This window comes from Erythrolamprus reginae, chromosome 2 (genome assembly GCF_031021105.1).
Source record: "Erythrolamprus reginae isolate rEryReg1 chromosome 2, rEryReg1.hap1, whole genome shotgun sequence".
NCBI classification, from domain to species: domain Eukaryota; kingdom Metazoa; phylum Chordata; class Lepidosauria; order Squamata; family Dipsadidae; genus Erythrolamprus; species Erythrolamprus reginae.
In genome coordinates, this window is record NC_091951.1 from 87,648,652 (window position 1) to 87,669,387 (window position 20,736).

Genomic DNA, 20,736 nt, shown 5'->3' on the forward strand with positions numbered 1-20,736 from the left:
CTCCCATACACCCGGCAAGAGGCTGCCCTCCCCCATACACTGCGCCAGAGAGAGAAACCCAGGGGGAATGGCAGGAAACTGGCCGGGCCTTCATGCCGCTCTCAAATTTCCTGGGAAATTTTTCCGGGCTTGGGTTCTTAAGTAGAAAATGGTTCTTAAGAAAAGGCAAAAGAATGTTGAACACCCGGTGCTTATCTAGAAAAGTTCTTAAGTAGAGGCGTTCTTAGGTAGAGATACCAATGTTTTGGGGTAAGTGTAATTTAATTTAGTTTATTCAGTTCACTGCCCAATTCTAAAATATGTTGGGAAGCTAACAATGTAACAACAACAATAATAATAATGAGCCAGAAACAATATAAAGAAAGATCAAAATATCAATATGATGAGTCAGAAACAAAATTAATTAAATAAAGTTAAAACGAACAACAACAAAAACAACAATAATAATAATAAACGTTTATTTATAATGCCCTTTTAACAGCGGGCATGACAGCAAACCATATACAACTAACAAGGACAGACAGTAGGCAATACACACACTTAGCAGTCCAACAAACACATCTCACAGGGGCTCCATCCACCCCAGCCAAGGGACCTAAAAGAATGGCCAGGCTTTCCATAATATCTTCAGGAAGAGAGTTACATGGATTTTAGAACTTCATTATAGAAGGCAAGTGCCACAATAAACACTCTTTATCATCAAAAAGTTGTTTTACTTAATTTCTTGGAGCTATGTGCCTTATGACTATGTTCAGAAAATTGTGTAAAGGAAGCAAACTGTTTACATTCCTACAAAAGTCATCACAGAATAACAGATATGTAGAGATACATCCAAAGCACAGTCTTACCTTTTACCAAGGTATGTTTATCTGTGGGTGATGAACGAGCAAGGACACGAAGTTTTGGCCATATCTTATCAATGCGTTCCTGCTCTATCTGAAAGTAGTAAAAAGGGTAATGAAAAGAATGCATTTGTCAGTTTTCAATGCATTTCAGTGTCATTTTTAAAAAAATAATCACTTTTAAGGATGAGAAGAAATATTCCATTCCCCATTCAAATTTCCCCATCTATTGTTATTTGAATAATATTGTTGTACTATTTTTTACTATTGTGCTGCTTCCAACATCTTGTTCTAAATATTCTTGATGAATACCAGATTATTGTTCCTACATAGTTTCTCTATCATTTTTTTAAATAAACGAAAGAGGCATTTTCTAAATTTACAAAAACACTTGTGATTAAATGTAGAATAAATTTATGTCATATCTTAGTGGGATCAGTCCTATTATGAATAATCAAAAAATTTATGGAGGGAGGGAGGAATAGAGAGAGGGAGGCTGACTTGTGTTTTATAGTTATAATATATAAAAATATTATAAAAATATGCTTTTCATCTTAAATGTACACAAAAAGAATAACTGGGTTTTGCAAATCATGCTGGTAAACTTGGATTAAATAAGTTCTAATGGGAAACAATAGCTCAGGGTTGAAGTGTGAAGTCATTGGTGCTCTCTGAAGCTGGTTGTTTGTGTGCAAACATTTCATCACCCAGCTAGAGAATATCATCAGCATAAGGCAGTGTTTCCCAACCTTGGCAACTTGAAGGTATTTGGACTTCAACTCCCAGAATTCCCCAGCCAGCAAATGCTGGCTGGGGAATTCTGGGAGTTGAAGTCCAAATATCTTCAAGTTGCCAAGGTTGGGAAACACTGGCATAAGGAACCTAGCTGAGTATCTACTACTGATGTTACCTAGTTGTGTAAGAAAACATTTGCAAGCAAATAAGCAATCTCAAAGAGCAACAAGAACTTCCCATTACATAATCTTTTTAAAAAGGATTGCAAACTATGCTTCAATCCTGCTTTTGAGAAATGGTGAAAACTCAATTCAGATGTTGTTTCCAGGAAAGTGTAAGTTATTTATTAAAAGGGAACTGATAAAACAGAGCATGGTGCTTTTTCAAACAGTACCACATTATGATGCACAAATGAACAGTAATGAAAACTGAAATGTGTGCATTTGTATGTATGAATTACTCTTGACAATTTAATATTACAGTAATACCATTTTTTAAAATTTTTATCTCTTGCACAGAAAACTTTAAAAAATGGGGAGTCAACCAGTGATGGGTTGGTCCCAGTTCAGATTGGTTCTTATAACCGGCAGCACCAGCATGCCCTGCCCTACCCACTTGCCCGGGACACTTCTCCACATGTGCAGAAGCATCAAGCACACACACTTGCGAACCATTAGCAAAATAATTTCATGTGGGTCAACACATGAAATACAAAAACTGCTTTCTCTTTCCAGTTCTTTAACAGTTGGACAGAATATATGCTGTTCTGCACATGACTTACATCTCCTTTCTCATTTCGAATTCTTCGATTAAAATCCTTTCCTTCAATACAGAGGAAATCTTCACCAGGGTGAATAATTCCACATTTTATGGCAATGGCACGAGCTGTATTGATGTTATCTCCCGTAACCATGCGGACTGTAATTCCAGCTCGCTGGCACTTTCTTATGGCTTCTGGGACCTAATCAAAGAGTAATAAGGAATGGAAGAAGGTGGAGCAGAAAAACAGTATAAGTATAGCATAATAATAATAACAACTCATCAGAACTGTACTTTGGAATGAAGTATTTTCAAGTATTGAAGAGTGCATCATTAGTAAATGAAAACAAGAGGGACATCACTGGCCTTTTGGAGTTGTAAGAATATACAGTCCCTAAGAATAACATATATGGCAAAGAGACATTCTGAAGAGTTTGCTAATTACTAGTTTACTCCTAGTTTATAGATTTATTTTTATGGCCTTAGAAACAAACTGATTGTTAATGAGGAATGGATATTTTACTTTTGAAAGAAGAAGAAAATCGTATTAAGATCCTGCTCATAGTTCAAAACAGAATTTTAAAAGAATTTAATTTTCTTTCAAAATACTAGAAGCATAAAAAATCATAATACTGTGATACCTTGCCTTACGAACTTAATTGGTTCCGGGACGAGGTTCTTAAGGTGAAAAGTTTGTAAGATGAAACAATGTTTCCCATAGGAATCAATGGAAAAGCGATTAATGCGTGCAAGCCCAAAATTCACCCCTTTTGCCAGCTGAAGCACCCGTTTTTGCACTGCTGGATTTTCCCTGAGGCTCCCCTCCATGGGAAACCCCACCTCCGGACTTCTGTATTTTTGCGATGCTGTAGGGAAATCCCAGCATTGCAAAAATGAGCGCTTCGTTGGCAACGGAAGTCCGGAGGTGGGGTTTCCCAGCAAAGGATCACTTAAGAAATGTTCCTCTACATTGTCGAAGAGTTATCACAATTTTTCTACCATCTATTGAATTGAACAATTTCTCCATCAGTCACAGGGCAATCGCTAAAATCTGTTTTTTATCTTCATGTATTTTATATCCACATTCTGAGCTCCTCATTATTACTATGTAATGACTGTAATTGCTTTTTCTCTCACTACATGGTTGCCTTCTTTTCCCTAAAGGCATCCAGCTGTTGGTAGAAGTGCTAATAATTAAGCATGTCTCTTAATTCAGTTATAACTACTGATTAGTTCATAAGAAAGAGAGCACAATAGATATTACAACCTATGGTAAACCCATAAAATAATAAAACGTGAAATATAAAATAAATAAATGAATCTTTGAACAAACTTGAAGAGCAATACATTTGAACCAGGGGTGAAAAGCTCTGTTTGCTAGTGCCAGTCAGTCATCAGAGAGCTCCGCCCACCAGACTAGATGCTGTCATTTGGGTTCTTTTACCCTCTGCGCATGCACAAAATGCCTTGCGCATGCACAAGGGTATAAGAACCCAAATGGTGGCATCCAAATGGCCTTCCGACGACTGACAGGCATAGCAAACCAGGAGCATTTCACCTCTTTTTTGAACTAATTTGATATTAACTGTGACACAACTTTCTAACACAAATGCAACCAGGATTGTCTTATTATGCAAATTCAAGCCATAGGGGAAATAGCTATTCCAGAATCTAACATTTTAGGAATGAAGAATGGCTTTCCCTGGAGGCTTAATCTTTCTATCTTCAAGTTGAAATCTTCAGCATAATTTCCATACATTTTTAAATATATATATTTGAAAGTTTTTATCTGGGATTCATAACACAGTTGAATATGAAAAAAACCACCCACTCAAATTATCTTTAACACAAGCTGGGCTCTGGTGAAATAAATGTTGAAGTATCACTTTTGTCAAAATAAAGCAATCAGATGAGCCGTTCTAACCTACTTGTTCTAGAGTTTTGTAGCCCTTACTTAAAATGCTGAGAATCTCAGGGTGGGCCTAAACCAGAGATGTTTGAACTGCTGAAAATTCTCCACACCAGTAGGTCATTTTTTCTTTAAAAAGGCAAATAAACTATAATTATAAGACTCTTTTCAAAAGCATGATTGTGAAAGCAAAAATAAATAAATAGTTAAAGCGGTCCTCCATGAATAAGTTAAATCCATCTTCCAGTTCTGTTAAAATTCTATCCCTTGCAAAGAAAATTTATAGTTCCCAGTCAGAATCATTTATTCTGGTGTTTTAAAACTTGTCTTACTGTGTCTAGAAATAGAGGAGGGGCTGCTGCTAGATTCCTCCTTGAAGAGTTATCTTTACTTGAACATTAGTGAAGAAATTAGTGACACAGGGCTGTCAAACTCCCATCCCATGCATGGGCTGGATGCATCATGTGCTGGCCACGCCCACACCCAGTTTAGCAAAGGGGGGGGGAATACCAATACATCAAGCGACACTGCCATGACGTGAATGTGACATGCTGGAATAACAAAATGCATGTTTGTCACATTCCCCAACCATTGCATAAGTTGCTTCACCCCTCTTAAACCTTTCAAATGGAATGGTGAAAGAACTTTTCTATCAAAATCAATGAGAAAAGTTAAATCAATGCTAATTAACTAGTTAAGTGTCACAAAGTCACATCTGATTCTCGGGCATTCTATAAATGAAAGCTTGCCATTTCAACTTCTAAAGGCTCTCCATTTCTTTGATTGCATCTATTCATTGCCTTTCTTTTTCTAGTTCTACTTTGTTTTTGTTCATTGCCTGCTTGCATCACATCCCAAAATTATGTGAGATTCTGCTTGCTGCACATCACCTCAAGGGACCAATCAAGTCTTTCTGTGGTCAAGGAATGACTGGTTCTTCTTGCAATCCTTGGCACTCACAGAAGCATCTACATTTCTTTTTCACTTTTTCTGTGTTTAGCATTTACAGACTTTCATGACCACCAGAACAGGAATGCAATCCAGCACGTTCTGACAGATTCTGGAGGAAATTTTGAGTAGTTCAGAGAACTGGCAAATACCACCTCTAGTTGGTCCCAGAATGGGGTGGAAATTGAGATTTTGTAGTATCCTTCTCTTGGAGTGGGGTGGTAATGGAAAATTTGAAATATCTTTCCCCTGCCACACCTACCAAGCCATGCCCACAGAACCGGTAGTAAAAAAAATGGGTTTCACCATTGCACCAGAAGTCCACTGATTTAACTATTCCGATCTTTGCTTCTTCTTGAAAAAGCCCTCCTGCTTCACAATCTGGTCTAGGTCTGCTATTATTTTCCTCTCTAGATTTAATTTCCAGCACCCTATCCATCTTTATTCTGGAGCCCAAGGAAACAAATGTTTCTACTGTCTTCCTTTCATCAATTGCAAATTCACTAAATATGAAGATTAGTATAATATTTGTCTTCTTAAATGGTGGTGGGGGCACAGCACACACCTTAAATAAATAAAATATTAGAAAAATAGTTCAAGTTCTTATACTGAAATTAAAACTCTGAAAGATTGTTTTTATATTGCATTATGTTTGGAAATATTGAAAAGTTAACATTTTTAAAAAACAATACCTTGTTTGTTTTTTACTACCCACAGAGGGGGAAAACTCCCTCTGAGCTTCTTGGACATTTTGTTTTGTTTTAGAGTATTTTTACCTCTGGTCTTACAGGATCTTCTATGCCAACCACACAAATGCAGGTAAGATCAGATAAAATATCATTTTCATTGTCCCACTCTGGTTCAGGATCATTGGGAAAGTCGCGAAAAGCAATACAGATGGTTCTCAATCCATCACAGGCCATGGGCTCAATCACTTTCTTCACCATCTCATCTTTATCACGAGGCCTAAACATGCGAACCTCTCCTGCAGCATTAAAAATCTTAGAACATCTGGAAAGAAAGAAAAACAAATGACTGGATCACAATGGCAAAGAAGTAAGGTTCAACAATTGAGAGGGATAAATGAGATTATGGCATTTAGAATAAAAAAAAATAGCAGTGGCAACTTGGATCATACCCGTCTCAAATAATGACTGATTAAATTCCAATTAACAAAACAATTTCATAGAGACTATGTCAAAAGATCTCTTTACCGTTTCCCTTTATGTATTAGTCTGAATTCTGCCCAAAGTAGGTACTTATAATAAAGAAAAACAGATATTGGTGACACTTGATCTGTGACACTTCATACATATTTTACTCAGAATTGTCCAGCAAATGATGATACAGTAAGTTCTACAGAGGAATTATTGAGTCTGTCATCTGCACCTCTATATCTGTCTGATTTTGTTGTGTAACCCACCAAGACATGCACAGACATAGAGGATAATTAGAACTGCAGAAAAAACAATTGCTACCGACCTGCCTTCCATTGAGGACCTGTATACTGCACAAGTCAAAAAGAGGGCCATGAAAATATTTGCTGACCTCCTCGCATCCTGGACACAAACTGTTTCAACTCCTACTCTCAAAATGATGCTATAGAGCACTGCACACAAGAACAATTAGACACAAGAAAAGTTTTTTCCCTAACCCCATCACTTTGCTAAACAAATAACTCCTTCAACATTGTCAAACTATTTACTAGGTTTGCACTACTATAAATCTTCTCATTACCCATCTCCTCCCACAAATGACTGTATACTGTAACTTTGTTACATAGAAACATAGAAGACTGACGGCAGAAAAAGACCTCATGGTCCATCTAGTCTGCCCTTATACTATTTCCTGTATTTTATCTTACAATGGAGGAAATAGTATAAGGGCAGACTAGATGGACCATGAGGTCTTTTTCTGCCATCAGTCTTCTATGTTTCTATGTAACAAAGTTACAGTATACAGTCATTTGGGGGAGGAGATGGGTGATGAGAAGATTTATAGTAGTGCAAACTTAGTAAATAGTTACTTGGATCATTACAATTTATATTGACTGGTTCCCAATATGATTATTTATTTGTACTCAGACTATCATTAAGTGTTATATCTTATGATTCTTGACAAAAGTATCTTTTCTTTTATGTACATTGAGAGCATATGCACCAAGACAAATTCCTTATGTGCCCAGTCACACATGGCCAATAAAAAAATTATATTCCATTCTATTTTAAAAAATCTATTCTAAAAGAACAAAGGTATTACAAATTTTACATAAAAGAATGTCCCATTGTTTTTATGGCGATTTGGAGTTTTATTATGGATACATCTATCTGATTGACTGTCTGTGGCAGTAATATATTTCTGTTCAAAAACTAACTGGTAAGACCTCCGTATAGAATTAATGAAAAAGGGTTCAAAACAAATACCGTGCACATACTTCTTTAGGACAATTTCAGAAGCCCCTTTGCTATACATTCGGAAGCTGTCATCTGGCATTTTAATGACAGTGCTCATTGACTTTCTCACAGAGTTAAATGTGTAAACTTTGTAAAGTTTCTCTTCAGGCATTTGATTTCGAATAGGCTGATAATCTTGCTTTAGATCCAGCACAAATCCAAGCAATCCACATTCTGTCTTGTTGCCAACCTGACGAGGTAGACCACCTTCCTTTTCTGGTGGCTAAGGAGAGAGAGAGAGAGAAAAATGGACTTCAGGGTTTGTCATTTAGCATCCTTACCTCACCTCACCTGTGATGACATGCAGTTATTCTCTATTATTATCATTTTAGATAGCCCTCAGATTATGACCAGAATTGGGACTACAACGTCTGTCATTAAGTGAATCATGCAGTTATTAAGCAAATCTGGTTTCCCTCATTGACTTTGCTTGCAGAAATCCCCCAGGGCAGGTTGTAAATGCTAAGAATGCAACTCAAGGATGCTGCAGCTGTGGTAAATATCTCCCAGTTGCCAAGCACCAAAATTTTGACCATATGATCATGGGGACATTGAGACACTCAAATATGCAAAGACTGGCTTATAAGTCACTCTTTTCGTTATCACTGTAACTTTGAAAGTTGGTAAACAAATAGTCCTAAATTGACTATTTTTGGAAAGAGAAACAGTTGCTGAAAAGTATATTAAAGCATTACAAAGAGATTTTGGTGTTTTAAGAACATTTCTATTCCACATTGCTCTTAGTTTCTTTTTATTTTCCAAAGCAAAATAAAGCAGGAAAAAAAATCAATATTCTGTTTCTTTGTTTGTTTGTTTGTTTGTTTGTTTGTTTGTTTGTTTGGTTGCTTTCCAACTTTTAACAAAAAGTTGAAATTTAAACTGCATATAACTTTTAATTTGGAGACTACAGTTAATGATCTATCCATCCCATTTAAAAACAAAACAAATATTTTTTTCTAAATATTTCTATTCTACCCTTTGTTCCTATACAAGAACAGCAAAATAGAATTTTTTAAAAATATTATTATTACCATATTTTTCAGAGTATAAGATACTTTTGGGGGAGTAAAATAGTGGGGAAAATCTACCTACTAGGTATACTAGGGAATAGGAATTAAAACAAGCCTGCAAAGACTTAGGGATGGGAAAAAAACCTTCATCGGAGGGACTGGGAAGCCAGGAAGATCATCAGCACCTAGTTAGGGCTGGAAAAAAAGATTTTAAAAAGCTACATTCAGAGTATAAGATACAGGGAGGAAAAAGATTTGTCTTACACTCCAAAAAATACGGTAGGTAAAAGTTTTACATTCCTTTTATGCTCTTCAAAGGATAAACCCATTCACACTTAATGGCACATAAATGCAAAAATATGAATACAAGATAGCAGGAAAACACACTTAAATGCATATACCAGCTCCTATAAAAATATTTGAAAAGTTAAAATAAGCTACTGATCAACCAGCAATGTTCAACATCAGATGCAGCCATGGACAAGCATTCTTCCTGGATTTGGTACTTATGAGAGCAACTCCAAAAATACTTTCAATATACAAGCAGGTTTATACAAGAGAAGGCAATTGAATAGCCTATCTATATTCTGGTCTTCAGCATTTAGGGCTCACTGCCATCATCTAGAATTGTACCTGACTGCACATAAAGCTCCTTGTAGCTTGCAGTAATAGTACTTTAGAAATATTCTTCACAGCAAGTCATCTGTAAAGAAAATGCAATAGCAATCTAGAGAGAGGTCATGGGAGGACAAGTGCCTTCATAAGTCTTAAGAGACTCTTAGACTCTTTTTTTAATATTAAAAAAAAAGATTAAACTAATTAAATGATAATGAAAACAATTATTCTTTTGACATTATCTCAGTCTGGACATTACAAAACAATGTGGCTATTTTCTAGTTTACTTGCCTAGTGATTTATGTCATTATTATAAGATTCAATCTACCATTCTATATCCTACTCATGTCAGAAATATTTGATAATTCAAGTCTATTCATTTTATAATATGCTTTCTCTTTCAAAAGAATCTAATAGTCAATGATTTATTGAAGAGCAAAATTCTAATCTTTTCATCTTCTGCTTGGTCTTTTGTATATTTTCACTTTCAGGTTTCTAAATCCTTTTGAAACATGGTAAGATACTAATTCTTATAAATTCATTTATTACATATTTTCTCTAAAACAAACCTCTTAACCAACCAATAACCAGCAATGTATTCTCCACACTCAGATACAAACAAGAGGCATTTAACAGAAAAAACATACCCAAATGTTGACATCTCTCCAGTTATGCCATCTACACGGCAGCTTTTCCATTTTTAAAAAAACATTCCGCAACTCTTATGATTTTTTCCATCATATTTTCTTGGCCACTAACATTTACAAAATCCATTTCAATTCCACCCTTTGACATTTCATTAACATTTTCACACAAAATACTTTAAAATATTTCTTCAAGCTTTTTTTTACTTCACAATTTCATCATGTTTATTTTTAATTCTATTCAACATGATGGAAGCTCCTCATTTATCTCTTTTATAGAATATTTTTAATTTCCACCCAAAGCTATATTTTGTGAGTTTTTCTTAAAAACTCTTTTTAACTACATTGTACACTGTCTTTTTATCCTCGTTTGTAAAAAACCTTTACCATTAATTTCTATTGCCCCAGTGCTGACTTTGTTCTAATTTTAGATGACAGTGGATGACATGTTGTCAGTGAATATCTAAGTTGCTTTTCTATATATAATCAGGTCCATATGTTCACCTGATATTCAGCCCTGAGTACATTTATGCCAGTCAGGCAAAGACACTTGAAGCAAGTGCTTAGTATTGTAGCAAGCTGATCTGTAACTTCCTGTCAAGTGCAAAGAATCAGGACAATGTGTTAAGTTGCAGTACCCAAGATTTATTGCTCAATAATCTAATTAACTAAAGTCATATTACTAAACTAGGACACTTAATTGGTGCCAGGTAAGGGTCAAGGTAATTGTTATACTTGGGTCACATACTGAAAACGGACAACAATAATTCACAATGCTTCACTGTTTTCTTCAAACAGTTTTCTGTTACTTTCAGTATAATATTATTTCGATCACATCAATTCCCATTATCACCCAAGACTTCCTATATTCATATGCCTCAGACCAATATAGTATATGCCTCTCTTATTCATTGTGTCTTGTACAAACTTAGCCCCACCTTTCACAATTATAGTTAGAACTTCAACTACCTGCATGTATTTATTTACTGCTCTACACAATAAATCCTCTTTATTCAAGCCTAGAACTCTTACCTTTTTCTTATTTTCAGAAGAAGATTACATAATTGTTTTCTTGTGTTTAACAGTTAATTCTCTTTACCAGTTATTTTTCCTATACGTATACCAAGTTACAATTTCCCATATACAGTATCATGATCATCACTAGAGAGGAACTATAGAAACAAATCTATCTATGCCTATTGTTTTAGTCAATGGAAGCATTTTTATAATACTGTACTTCTTAGTAAGAAAGTAGTAAATTACTAAACTTTAGTAGTAAATTGATAGTCTTACTTGTACCCAATTGTACCCAAAATTGTCTCAGCAGTTTTACCACAATTTGACCCAAAATTTATGTTGCTAAATGAAACATTTGTTAAATATGTTTGCTCCATTTTATTACCTTTCTTGCCAGAGCTGCTCAGTAAATCACTGCAATTGTTAAATTAGTCAAACTGTTAGTAAGTGAATCTGACTTCCCCACTGACTTTGCTTGTCAGATCGCAAAAGTCGTACATGACCTCGGAACATTGCAACCATCAAAAGTATGAGTCAGCTTATACCAAAGTCAGTTTCAGTAACAAGCATCTGAGTTTTGATCAGATGTTCATGGGGATGCTGCAACAGTCATGCGTGAAAATTGATCATAATTCATTTTACAATGGCATTGTAACTTTAAACAATCAGTATATGACCTCTTGTAAGTTGAGGACTACATGTATATACAATATATTGACATACCGGTAGTTAGAATATAAATATTCACAATCTTCTACAGTAAACTCTAGTTGGGGAGTTGGAATGGCCATTGAATGCCTAATGTTTAATAAGATTTATAAAATTACATTGCATAACAAAAATTATATCTAATTTCCCATAGGTTCAATGAAAAAACTGCTTTTTTTCCTCCTAATTAGGAGATTATGGAATTCATGCATATGATGTAATATGACTGTGTTATGACATATAACTTGTGGTCATTAAAATCAAAATAATTCTCTATTGGTTGCTTTTTTAAGTTAGCAACAGCTCACTATTTAAGCTTTAAAAAATATTTTAATTTAATTAAAGAATATGAAAAGCCCTTATTATGAATCAGGCAAGCCTTAAAGAACTAATAACAATACCACTTATACTTATACTTATCACAGTGCTTTACAATGTAAAACTGTCTAAGCAGGTTTATAAGGTCAGCATATTGCTCCCAAGAACAATCTAGGTCATCATTTTACCAACCTCAAACTGACTCAACCTGAAGACTGACTCAACCAGTGAGACTCGAACTGCTGAATTGCAGGCAGCCGGCAGGCAGCAGAAGCAGCTTGAAGTACTACATTCTAACCACTGTGCCACCACGGCTCTTGAATGGAATGAAGTGGTTATGGTTGAAAATAATTCATTCTGATTAGACATCATTTGTTGTCAAATGTATCACTTATTCAAAGGTCCATATTTTTTTTAAAAAAAATCTGATATAAGTATTTTGCCAAAAAAGAATGTTCATATACTGTTCTACTGTCCTATTGTCTTCTTTTATCATTACTTCCTATGTTATGTTTATATATACTACTATCCTATACTTATTTGACTAACTAACTAACTAACTAAATCAATCAATCAATCAATCAATACATACATACATACATACATACATACATACATACAAACATACATACATACATAAATAACAGACCCATTTTAATGCAATTCTCCTGCAAGGAACTCTTTGAAATGAATATAAATAATTTATAGGAAGATGTCTTATTGAGAATAATAACCTCACATTTTCAATATAATGTTTCTGAGAAATCGAATGAATTAATTTTAAAAAAAAAGTAAACTAAGGAGGCAATTAGTGATTGTTAATGGCTGCATATAGAATATCCCAGCTTTGCTTTGCATGTGATATGTCACACCAGCAAAAATTACCTTCAAGCAATGGCTTAGTATTACATATCGGTTGTACTGTTTCCTAGAGAAGTTACTGACCCCTGAGCGACCTTCAAAAAAAAAACCACACTTCCGCAAGGGATGCTGCTGAAGTCTTGACCCAGTGTGTATATCTGACAAGACCCTTGGCCTTAGCTTTGTTAGTTTGAGTCCCCCTGATTCTAGAGACATTCCATATTTAGTGTTTAAAGGGGTTGCACTTCTATATGCAAAACTAGTGAGCAATCAGAGGATGAATTCGTAGCTCCTGCTCAAAGAAGAAGTTGCAGCTGTAGACAAAGATGTCTTTGGACAGTTTGACCTTTTTCTTAACCAGGAGACCTTTGAGATAGTCTACTCTAAGGGCTGTCCATGAAGACCACTCAGGAGATCACTAAGAAGCTAAAGCTGGTTCAGAATGTAGCTGTGTGGAATGTGATGGGACATGTACCCTGCATCAGTGGTGGGTTCCTACTGATATGCCCTAGAGCTCCATTCTGGTAGTGCCCCACGGACTGTGCAATTTGTGCACGACAGCTCCAGTGCTGTCTTCACTGGTCTGTCGTGTTGTGCCATCTTTTTTTTTGGGGGGGGGGGGGGGGGGGTTAGCTTTATTTTGCTTCCTGTGCATGCATGAAATTGTCAGGATGCGCACACAGCACACCAGTAAGCTGGTAAGAGGAACCTGCCCCTACCCTGCATGTACCTTTGCAAACACTGGCTTCTACGTGCAATTCAATATGCTGGTTATCACATATTCCATTCAATTGAACATTTACTGTCAATGCACAATGTGTGTACAATGGTTCATATAAAATTATTCATGGCAGAGCTTGGCAACTTGAGGGATTGCTTGGTTCCACCATATGTTTCCATGGATTTCAACTAGGGTAGGCATGCTCCAAGTTCTTTCAGGTAAGCAGTGTCACTTTGTGGAACCCAGAAAGTGGGCCTTCTTGGTGATGGTTCTTATACATAGATCCGTACTATTACTATCCTTATGACTTCTGCAAACTGCTTATGATCTGCTTGTTCTCCCAAGCCAGGGTGGTGATAGAGCACCTTTGGGTTTCCTAGGCCTCTCTTCTAATTAACTACTTCCTCTCTGTGATAATTGTTGCTTTCTTTTACATTTCTTTTATATAAAACTCTGCAACTTGGGTTTTAGAACTTAAATTTAATTAATTGGATTAAGATGTTTCATATTGTTTTATTATATGTTGTAAACCGCTCTGAGTCCTCGGAGAGGGACGGCATAAAAGTCAAATAAATAAATAAGTGAGTGAGTGAGTGAGTGAGTGAGTGAGTGAGTGAGTAAGTAAGTCAGTCAGTCAGTCAGTCAGTCAGTCAGTCAGTCAGTCAGTCAGTCAGTCAGTCAGTCACACTCTGGAGTCAGGCAACATCAAAACTACCTCCCAGAGACCAATTAGAGCACACAGAGTTGACCTCCTGCTGGTCCTGTCAGCTAAACAATGCAGATTGGTGGGACCTCGGGGGAGAGCCTTCTCTGTTGCTGCCCCGACTTTATGGAATCAACTCCCCCCCCCGAGGTCTGTATAGCCCCCACCCTGCTGGCTTTTCGTAAGGCCATGAGGACCTGGCTATGCCCTAAATCAACCAATAGCTTGTCTGTGTATATTAGTCGGTATGAATGACTAGTACATATGATGTTAAACTGTTTTTAGGTTTTAATTAGGATTTTAGAAATTATTTCATTTTTTTCTTGACTTCTTTTTATTGTAAGATGCCCTGAGTCCTTCGGGATTGGGCAGCATAGAAGTCAAAATAGATAGATAGATAGATAGATAGATAGATAGATAGATAGATAGATAGATAGATAGATGATAGATAGATAGATGATAGATAGATAGATAGATGATAGATAGATAGATAGATAGATAGATAGATAGATAGATAGATAGATAGATAGATGCATAGATAAAAACTGCAGTAATCTTCTTTATACTGCTCACTAATCAGAGGTGGAATTCAGCATGTTCTGACCAATTCTAGTGGAAATATTGAGCAATTTGGAGAACTGGTAAATACCACCTCTTCCTGGCCCCAACCCCATCCATTCTCTGCCTCGTGAGTCCCAGGTAACTGGGAGGAAATGAAGACTTTGTAGTAACCCTTCGCCTGGAGTGGGGAGGGAATGGAGATTTTATAGTATCCTTCCCCTGCCACACCCACCAAGCCATGTCCACTAAGCTATGCCATGCCCACCAAGCCACACCCTTAGAACTGATAGTAAAAAAAAAATTGAATCTCACCATTGGCTCACTTGTGTTTACCTTTCGGTCATTATAACCCCAAAGATACATTAAGTACTACAGTAAGACCTCACCTATCGCTGGTGTTACGTTCCAGACCCGGCCGTGATAGGTGAAATCCGCGATGGGGGATTTATCGACTGATAGTACTTATTTAAGTATTTATATTGTAATTGTTTGGTAAGTTTTCATTGTTTTAAGTGTTTATAAACCCTTCCCACACAGTATTTATTTTAGATACAGTATTTAAATACAGTATTTACAATTTTATATATATATTTTTTGAAAAACCTGCCGATTGAGTTTCACGGGCTGTTTAAATCTGCCGATCGACTTCCTCAGAAACCCGCGAACCAGCGAAGATCCGCAAATGATTTTTCTCATTAATATTTCTTGAAAACCCGCGATGAAGTGAAGCCGCAGTAGGTGAAGCGTGGTATAGCGAGGGACTACTGTATTCCTGGGCAATGTGTCCTCTATTGCATATTTGTTTCTGAGTCAGAGCCGGGATCTTATTCTACTATGCCACAGATCAAAGGTTAGAGAGGTAAAAAGAAATACCATATTATGTGATTGCTGAAATGAATAGAAAGGGAACGAACAATTATCTTCCTGATGTGCCTTTCCTGCCCAAACCAGACAAGGGAAAAAGAGCTTGTTATTTTGAGCTGCCTCCTGGGCTGAAGAAAACCACATGCCAACTGGCAAAGAACCTGCTCCTTGGGAATAATAAGAAAGAGGAGCTGAAGTGATGAAGAATTTTAATGTGCTTTGAAATTAAGAAAAGAAGTGAGTAATACGAATCCTTAACTGAGGCTTTCATGAAAGCTATCATGATGAATTACTCCCTTCCTTTGGTAGTTTCACAGTGCAACCGTGCCTTAGACAGGGCTATTTCTGAGGAGGGGCTTATCCCATCTGGAACCACTTTGCAAAATCAGATTCTGTCTACCACTTTCATGACACATTTGATCTTCCACTCACTAGATAAGTTTCCAGAATGAGATGACATGATGTATAACCCTAAAACCTGTTGGACTAAGTGGTTTTTCCAGGGGTTCATTGGAAAAGTGGCCATTAATAAAACATTTTTAAAAAGGAGGGAGGCAGGGAAGAAGGGAGGAAGGAAGGAAGGGAGGGAGGGAGGGAGGGAGGAAGGGAGGAAGGAATGAAGGAAGATGGAATGAGTCATAATGAACTAAGAAAAGAGAAGGAAAAAAGGAAAGAAAATCTATATTGCTGAGAATGAAATGCTGGGCATGAACTTATGTGTCTCTTTTTATTATTTGGATTAAATAACAGGAAATAATAATTTCTTCTCCAATTTTTATCTCAAATACGAAGCAACAATATTCGATTCACAGTGTCCTGTATTCAAATAAAAGGCTTTGGAGCTTATCTTTAATTGGTACTCATTTTTATTTTTATAACTGTGTTGGTTTATTTGTATTATTAAAAATTGCTTTTGGTTTTATCTTTTTAATCCAGGATAGGTTATTTTGTTTCACAAAGTGGAAAATCAACACTTGAAAGAACTCAACAGGCATTTCTCATTTTTCAAATCAAAGAACAGGTATTTCTAAGAAGCCCTGAAAGCCAGATAAAAGGGTTACCCCAGGGACATACATAGTACTATGCAATTCACTTGAGAGTTTACTGATTACCTGAATTAACTAACAATACCTTTAGAGGATGCACTCAAATGATTTAAAATATTGTTCCAAATTAAAAAAAAGTTTTTCAATTTAACAATTATCTTTCAAAACACATACATGAAAGATTAGTCAATTATATTGTGGTTCCTAATGCTAATGATTCTTAAAGAATTGGCAGCAAATTCTAAAAAAGTTATTTCTTATTTCTTTCTTATTAGCAGTGGCTGTTACTATTTGTTTTCCTGGCAGCTTCCTCTTACTACATAATTTTAGAGGCAGATAATAAGATATATTAGTAATGCAAAAATACCAGGGAAGTTGTCAAATTGCTTATCAGCCCTGAATCTTTCCTTTTGCTGTTGTCTCAGCTGCAGATTTCTGGTAAATATTTCATTATGCATTTTTGTCATATTTCCAAAACAACAACAACAACAATTAAATAATAACAGTCTTCACCCACCACCACAATTTATGAACAAGCAATTAATCCAAAAACAGTAGATTAAAGACACCTCTAAATTTGCACATTTCAAGTTAATCATTTATTTACTTTCAGTTTGTTTGTACTTCCCAACTCGATCATAACTTGTCATGGTTTAATACATAAACACTAATACACATATACACATAAATCGTATGTCTATGTATAGCTTACAATTAAAAATTAATATAAACTAGAAAAAAGAAAAGAAAAAATAGAAAGTGAAAAAAGAGAAAAGAGAAATAAGTCTATTAAAGGAAAGGATATACATACATGTAAAGAGAGAAAGAGAAAGAGATGGGGAGAGATGACTTCCCCCTTCATCATAAGTACATTCAAGTTTAGTAACTTGTCACTTTTTCTTAAAATATAAAGAATGATTTTCCTATAATATCCCATCTCTTATCTATAAACAAATCTTGGCATTCCAGGGAAGAAATAGTGAACTAATAGTGAACTATAGACTTCAGAGGAAGAAGTGTCAAATTAAAGATTGCAGTGGAAGATGAGCATATCAGTTATTTCTAATTCCTCTCCAGGCAATGAGAGGTCTTGAGATCAACCACAAGTGCTTCAGACAGTTGTTTCTCAAGATAGGAACAATGGTCCAAGCAGATTTAGTTCTCCAAGACATGACACTGGGTTTACATCCTTTCTTTTCTAATCAATTCTTTGTTAGTTCCTTTTTAGCTATTGGGAACCTTTGGATCAACAAGCTTTATAGCATAGGGTGAGCTTTCTTCAATCCTTAGCAAAAAAGTTTTAAATACACATTTAAAAACTTAAAATTCTTTTGAAATAAACAGCAAAAGGTGATTTTGAAATATTTTTTTGGAATTTGGATTTTGGAAAGTTAGAAATGGACTAAGTGTCCAATTGGATTTGAAATAAGACTTTGGAATTGATTGTAAGAATCCTTTCCATGGAAGATTCCTTTTGTTTCAAATTGTGTTTTAAAAAATGATAGGATGTGCCTTAGATGTTTTGACACTAGAGGGAATCAGAAGAATTAAGAAGGAATGAACATTACTCTTAAAGAGACTGAAGATTAAGATAATTACAAGTAAAGGAAGGAATAATACATCCATCTGCCCAATCAACTAACCTATTAAAATCCTGAATGGACACTCGGAAGGAAGCCATTTTCAACAACATGCAGAAAATGGAAGCAAGGGGGTTAAAATAATTTATTATTTTATAAACTTGGGGCAACAAGTTTATTTCAACTCTGCACCCCCTTAAAATCCCCCCAAAATTGGGATTTTTAAAAAGTGCATGCCAAGTACATTCACAGAGGAGGAAGGCAAGGCTCTTGTATGCAACATCATGGTGTAAACATGAACAATCCATTTATTTTATCTCATTAGATCATGTAGCACACCTTTCTTTGTTCTGGAAATATTGTGGATAAGTATGAAAATTATGTTCAGTTGAATGATAAAAGGAAAGGGAATATGAGTTATAAATAGAAGAAAATAACTGCCAACTATAAAAATAAAAGTAACAAATTCTATGATTGCTATTGATGCAAAATAGATTTAGCTCTATTTCTTTTTATTAACTCATAGTAATAATAATAATAATAATAATAATAATAATAATAATAATAATATTAATTTATTAGATTTGTATGTCGCCCCTCTCCGAAGACTCATGCCTTTGCTTGGTTCTCTTATTTAATTTCTCTGCTTTTTCACATAACAATCCTTACATTAAGAATGAATAGTATGATAGATATGTATTATGATGGATAATGAAGGCGAACTTGATTAGGAATATGTTTAATCTCCATTTATTATCTAGTATGGAGCTTTTGTGCTCTTTGGACTCACAGTATTAGTGATAAGGAATATTTTTCATTAACAGCTGTTGGTGTTCAACAGTAGGTACTATTTATTTTACTCTTTGTATAGTTGTAATTACTGTAGTATTTCTGAAATTTGGATAAATCAAATTAAAACAATTTGATTATACTAGAACAACAGAGAACAATGTTGGTATACTTTTTTATTGGGTTGAGAAAGGTAGAGTTTACTGGAAGCCAAATGAAATACAGTAGTGCAAAGCCAGAGCTGAAATTTATGTACCAAAAATCCCAAGGGTACTTTTCCCTCCTAGAGGTGCCTCCTATAGAGGTGCCTCCTCTCATGTCAATCAATTTTTTTAAAAAAAAAATATTGAAGAATGGCCTCCCAAGGAATGCGGCTGCGCTCTAGTCCCAAGCAGTTGACCTTGAGACTATGCTTGTAAAGGAAGAGTGAACTTTCATTTTACCAAAGCATACTACCTTCTCCCCTGAGCCCCAGAGTTAATGGCAGACTGGCACCAAAGGAAGATCTCAAAGTGTAGTTACAGAGTATTGAGGTGGCATCTACCACCCCAATTGTTTTCCAGAGTCTCTGCAGAAGTAGAAATGCGCTGTTTGGAACCCCCTGCCCACCCAGCACAAAGAGAACCAAATTCAAGTCCACCTTAAACACTAACAGGGAATTCATTGGGTTAATCTCCCTCAGCCCAACCTATCTTGTAGGGTTGCTGTTGTATGAACAAAAAAAGGGAGAATTCCAGATAAGTCCCTCAGGAGGCAAATCTAACAAACTAAATAATAAATTGCTTCTTCATAAAGAGCAGCATTTCAGCATGCTTGAAAATATTTTCATTCTTTCAAAACCAGTTGACAGTATAGACTGACACTTCATTCTAAATTTAACATTAACATCCAGTGACGAATCTATTTCATGCAAATATAATGCTTGCATGATATTTTATACAACAGGCGATATAATACAAATAAGGCTGTAATCCTACAGTTGTTGACAAATGACCCATTTTCTGTTTGTTTTGCTTACAGAAGATCTAACTCCCCTCTCTGCCCATCACTTTGTCTTATAAATTAACTGGTACAGAGTGTATATGGGACACCCATTGAACCACACTTCAAATCTGTTCTCAAAGAGTCCTCAGAGAGGGGCGGCATACAAATCCAATAAATAAATAAATATTTTGCCTAATTGGTTGTGCAAAATTTACATAAGATTGAATTTCATTTGAGACAAAAATCTTTCCAGGCAATTCTCCTTGGCAATGAAATTGACAGTGACACATGGCAAGGGAGACACATTATTTTGCCTCACAATATCATTCCAACAATGGAAGGAGTTCTTTGCTGTAGATATCAATATCATCTTAACCTGGGTGATATCACACACACACACACACACTCCGGGAGCAATTTCAATTTTCAGGAGGTCGATGGAACAAAAAGGGGTGACATGGGGGTGAAGGAATGAAAAGAGGGAGATACGGAGGTGATGGAGCGAGAAATTTTGGGGCCACTTTTGAGATGTTTTCATACAGTGAATTGCTGTATTTCTGTTGTACAAAAACATCAGTTTGCTTGCTATTAGTGGATTGAAATGTGTTTTCAAATGTTACTTCAGCTAGCTTCAGTATAGAACTGAATACACATTGCTAATATTCCTAC

The 20,736-nt window shown here is 35.7% G+C and overlaps 1 protein-coding gene across 4 annotated transcripts in view; it reads right to left on the bottom strand.

The window, feature by feature from the left end:
- ATP2B2 (ATPase plasma membrane Ca2+ transporting 2) overlaps positions 1-20,736 on the bottom strand; it is a 169,218-nt gene that overhangs the window by 41,295 nt on the left and 107,187 nt on the right. For all 4 annotated transcript variants that reach the window (XM_070735780.1, XM_070735779.1, XM_070735778.1 and 1 more), the window contains 4 exons: positions 7,628-7,869; positions 5,970-6,204; positions 2,359-2,538; positions 849-936 (listed from right to left, as the gene is read on the bottom strand). In XM_070735780.1, the coding sequence (XP_070591881.1) occupies positions 849-936; positions 2,359-2,538; positions 5,970-6,204; positions 7,628-7,869 (745 nt within the window). The remainder of the gene's footprint in view (positions 1-848; positions 937-2,358; positions 2,539-5,969; positions 6,205-7,627; positions 7,870-20,736) is intronic.